Below are 3733 nucleotides of genomic sequence, written 5' to 3' on the forward strand. Positions count from 1 at the left end.
CCAGAGCTGTCCTGCTCCAACAAGGCCACTGAGAGGTGCATTTTCTGCCCCCTCCTTTGCCTCTGAGCACCGTTCCAAGACAGGTCACTGAGTGGTAGATTCTTAGAGCCCACCAGCCCAACCTTTGGAGGTGCCCAGACCCCCCCATCCAGGGCCATTGCGCCCAGAAGCAGCTCCTCCAAGTTCAGACAAACTGGTAGGGAGCTGGGCTCTCCCTTGCAGGCCCAAGGCTAGCGGCCCCTGGCAACAGGGCCTGGCTAGTCCCAGCGGTCTTGGATGTTATCTGGAGACGGGCATTCCGCAGGAACCTACACCGCGGCCTGGGCCCCGGAGCTGTGCGGGTGTATGGGGCTGCTGACCCAGGGGCCTTCTAGCCGCTTCTCCTCGAACCCAGTCTTGTGTCTGCTTAATTCGATTTTGGGTTCTCCGACACCGCCTTGTGTCAGCAGCGGCCCCGTGCCTCCTCTCGTCCGCGTCCCCTGCGGCTCCTCTGGCCTCGGCCGCGCCAGGCCCCTTTGGTCCCCCGAGCTCCCATCCCCCAGCCCCCGCTGTACAGAGGCCCTGAGAACGGGGGTCGCCCGAGCACCGGCTCACCTCCCTCGATTTAATACGGATGGGGAGACAGAGGTCCCAAAAGGTTAAGCGACTCAGCCTTTGCGCTCCTCTGGCCAGGTCGCCTCATTCCCAGGGAGCAGCGCCCCTCCGGCCTCGCGTCCCGAGCGATCTGGCTTCTCGAAGAGCGCGGGCCTCACCTGTTGCCGGGCCTCCCTTTCCACGCCAACTCTCAGGGGAGCGGGCGCGAGCGCTTCAGCTCCGGGCTAACCCTGGGTCCTCCAGGGCCCACCCCCGCGCGTCCCGGCCTCGAGCTCCGCCCCGACCCCGCCCCCGGGCCCCATGCGCCCCTGGCCCCGCCCCCGTGGCCGCCCCGAGTCCCCCCAACCCGGCGGGCCGCTCAGAGCCGACGCTCCGCCCCGGGCCCGCCCCAGCCCTCCGCGCGCCCCCAGCCCGCCCCCAGCCCCGCCCCCGCGGCCGCCCGGCGTCCCTCCCACCCTGGCCGCCCCGGCTCAGTGCCAACGCTCCGCTCCAGCCCCGCCCCTGGCCCCCCCACCTGCTCCCCACTCCTCCCGCCCCCCACGCGCCCCGCCTCCACGCGCGGGGCGCGCCCCGACACCCGAGGGGCCGGGCGGCGGCGCGGTGGGGCCGCGCGCTCGGCTCGGGTTTCGGCCCGCCCCCGGCGCCGGCGTGACCCCTCCTTGGGCGCGGGCGGGCCGGGCCCAGCTGGCCGGCGCCCCGCCCCCGGCCCGGAGCTCCGGGCGCTATAAGAGGGCAGCGGCCGCGGGGCGCCCTGCGCGGGGCCGGGAGCGCGATGGTCAGCCGCCGAGGCGCGGCAAGATGCTGGATGGGCCCCTGCTGGCGCGCTGGCTGGCCGCGGCCTTCGCGCTGACGCTGCTGCTCGCCGCGCTGCGCCCCTCGGCCGCCTACTTCGGGTAGGTGCCTCGGCGGCCCGGCGGGCAGGCGGGCGGGCGGGCGGCGCGGGGACGGGGCGCGGGGCGGGCGGCCCAGGTGCGCGGGCCAGCGGGTTGCCGGGCGCTGTTTGCGGCGTGCGCGTCGCTCCGTCAGCGGGTCAGTGTCCTCGCGGCGCTGCGTGGGGAGAGGGGCCGGCATACCCGACGGGCTGGCACGGGGTCGTGGTCCTCGGTGACCCCGGAGTCGTCGTCTCTGCGACGCGCCCGTGCGCGGGGCTCCCTGGAGCTCGGGGACCAAGCCTGGTCCTGGCGCTCTGTTAGGCCGCCGAGTTCTGGCGGAACGGCTGGAGCCTCTCCTGGCCCCTACCCACCCACCCCCCTTGCAGCTTCCCCCTCCTTTCTCTCCTCGAGAAGTTAATTTAACAACAACAAAAAAATACGTACAAAATCCAGATGTTCCCTGCACTGAGCCCCAAAGGAAAAAAAAAAAATAACTCCAAGCTGGAGGAATTTATTTTTCTTGCGCTTTGCTTCTTACGCCCGCTCGGGCCCCGGCAGGAGCGCTTCTGTGGGACCTGGCCGGCTGCGCAGGGCCCGGCCCGGGCGTGAACGCGGCCCCCCGCTGCTGTCTCAGGGGTCGCTGCCCCGCGCGCTTCTCCGTAGTGGCAGTTTGCGTGGTTTCGGCGCGTCGCTCTCTGTCGTTCATTCCTGCTCTTCCTCGTCCCTGTCTCCCAGATCTGGGATGTCCAGCCCAGAGACCTCTGGGGACCCTCCGTCGCTGTGCCACGCAGACGGGCACCCTGAGGTCCGGGGTGGCACGGCGCAAACAGCCCTCTGGGCCCCTCAGCGTCAGCTCCTGCCGCCCAGGCACCGCCCCTGGAGCCGCGGCCCACCCTCGCGCCCCGGCCCCTGCGCTGGGTGCCCGGCGCCGCTCCTGGCCGCCGCCCTCTGCCCGTCACCTGTTCCCTCGCCCCGGGCCCGGGCGCAGTCGCGCGGCAGCTGGCCGGCAGAGGGCCCCGTTGGTCCAGAAATGTGCCACGGCCAGGGCGGGGAGAGGCCACTGGGCGAGGAGCCCTGCAGGTGTATCCTGTTCTCAAAGAAAATAAAATATTTTCATGGGAAACTTTCCCTTTGTGTTTTTCTTTCCCCCCTTTCTCCTTCTGTTCCTTTCTCCTGGGTCGTCTTCCAGGGTCAGCTCCGTGTCTCCTTCCCCTGGAGACCCCACCCGGCAGGCTCTCCTGGCTCCGGCTGTGGGCCGGGCCCTGCCTGGGGCCTGGGCTGTGCAGAGGCTCGCGCGCCCCGCGCCATCTGCGCAGCCTGGCCTCGCCCTCGCGCGCAGAGGGAGGGTCAGAGGATGGCCGTCTGGCCGCAGGTCCTCGGTGAGTCAGCCAGCTGTGCCTTCCCGCTCGCTCTGCTCACCAGGCTCCAGACACACCCTGGGCTTGTCTGCTCTGCGAGTCTCCCTGCTGCCGGCCCACAGGGGGGAGGTGGGGGTCCTGGCTCCTGGCTGCCGACGCCCCGCCCGTACCCCCGGCAGCACCTCTGGGGGAGGCGCTGAGCTCTGCCATTTAGCCAGTGGGCGTGTGGGTGGGACGCAGGGAGGCCTTGGTGCCCCTGTCACCCCTCTGGCCAGCTCTCTTGCCCAGCACTTCGGCCCCAAAGGCTGTCCTGTGGGGAGCATAGGGGGCAGACGTGCTGCCCCAGGGACAGCTGGCTCTGCTGGGGCCCCTGCCACGCCCAGGACCGGGCAGGAGAGCTGGGTTCTGCATGACGGACAGAGGTCCTGGAGCGGGGGCAGGCCTGGTGCCAGCTGGACGGGCAGGGGAGGGTAGGGACCCGGCACTGGAGGGGTCCTTACCCAGCAAGCTCCTCGGGGAGGTGATTCCCAAGGTGGAGCCAGACGCAGAAGAAGAGGAGGGGGCAAGATGTGCTCTGAGCTGGTGGTCTGTGTGTGGAGGCCCAGCCCTTCTGCTCTGGGGCCCTTTCTCCCGGCCCAGCAAAGTGGCGGAAGCTGGAGGGCTGGGGGGAGGAGATGGCCCAAGGTGGGCAGGGCAGGGCTGGGACTGGGGGCTTCCCTCCCAACCTGCAGTGCCGAAGGAGCAGGAGGAAGGAGCTGGGATTCAGGCCCTCCTTCTCCCTTCCCCCCTCTCCAAAAGCTCTGCCTGGCACACGGAGGCTCGCAGGCAGGCAGGGTAGCTCCAGTTACAGCCCAGAAACCCGGAGAGGCTGGCCCGGGGCGGGGGGGGGGGGGGGGGGGGGGGGGGGGG

The 3733-nt window shown here is 70.7% G+C and overlaps 1 protein-coding gene across 1 annotated transcript in view; it reads left to right on the top strand.

The window, feature by feature from the left end:
* Window positions 1–1392: 1392 nt before the first annotated feature.
* WNT9A (Wnt family member 9A) overlaps window positions 1393–3733 on the top strand; it is a 19435-nt gene continuing 17094 nt past the window's right edge. Inside the window, exon 1 of the mRNA XM_032397916.1 lies at window positions 1393–1487. Coding sequence (XP_032253807.1) covers window positions 1393–1487 — 95 coding nt within the window. The remainder of the gene's footprint in view (window positions 1488–3733) is intronic.

Source organism: Phoca vitulina, unplaced genomic scaffold, assembly GCF_004348235.1.
Source record: "Phoca vitulina isolate PV1807 unplaced genomic scaffold, GSC_HSeal_1.0 scaffold106, whole genome shotgun sequence".
In the NCBI taxonomy this organism is placed as follows: Eukaryota; Metazoa; Chordata; class Mammalia; order Carnivora; family Phocidae; genus Phoca; species Phoca vitulina.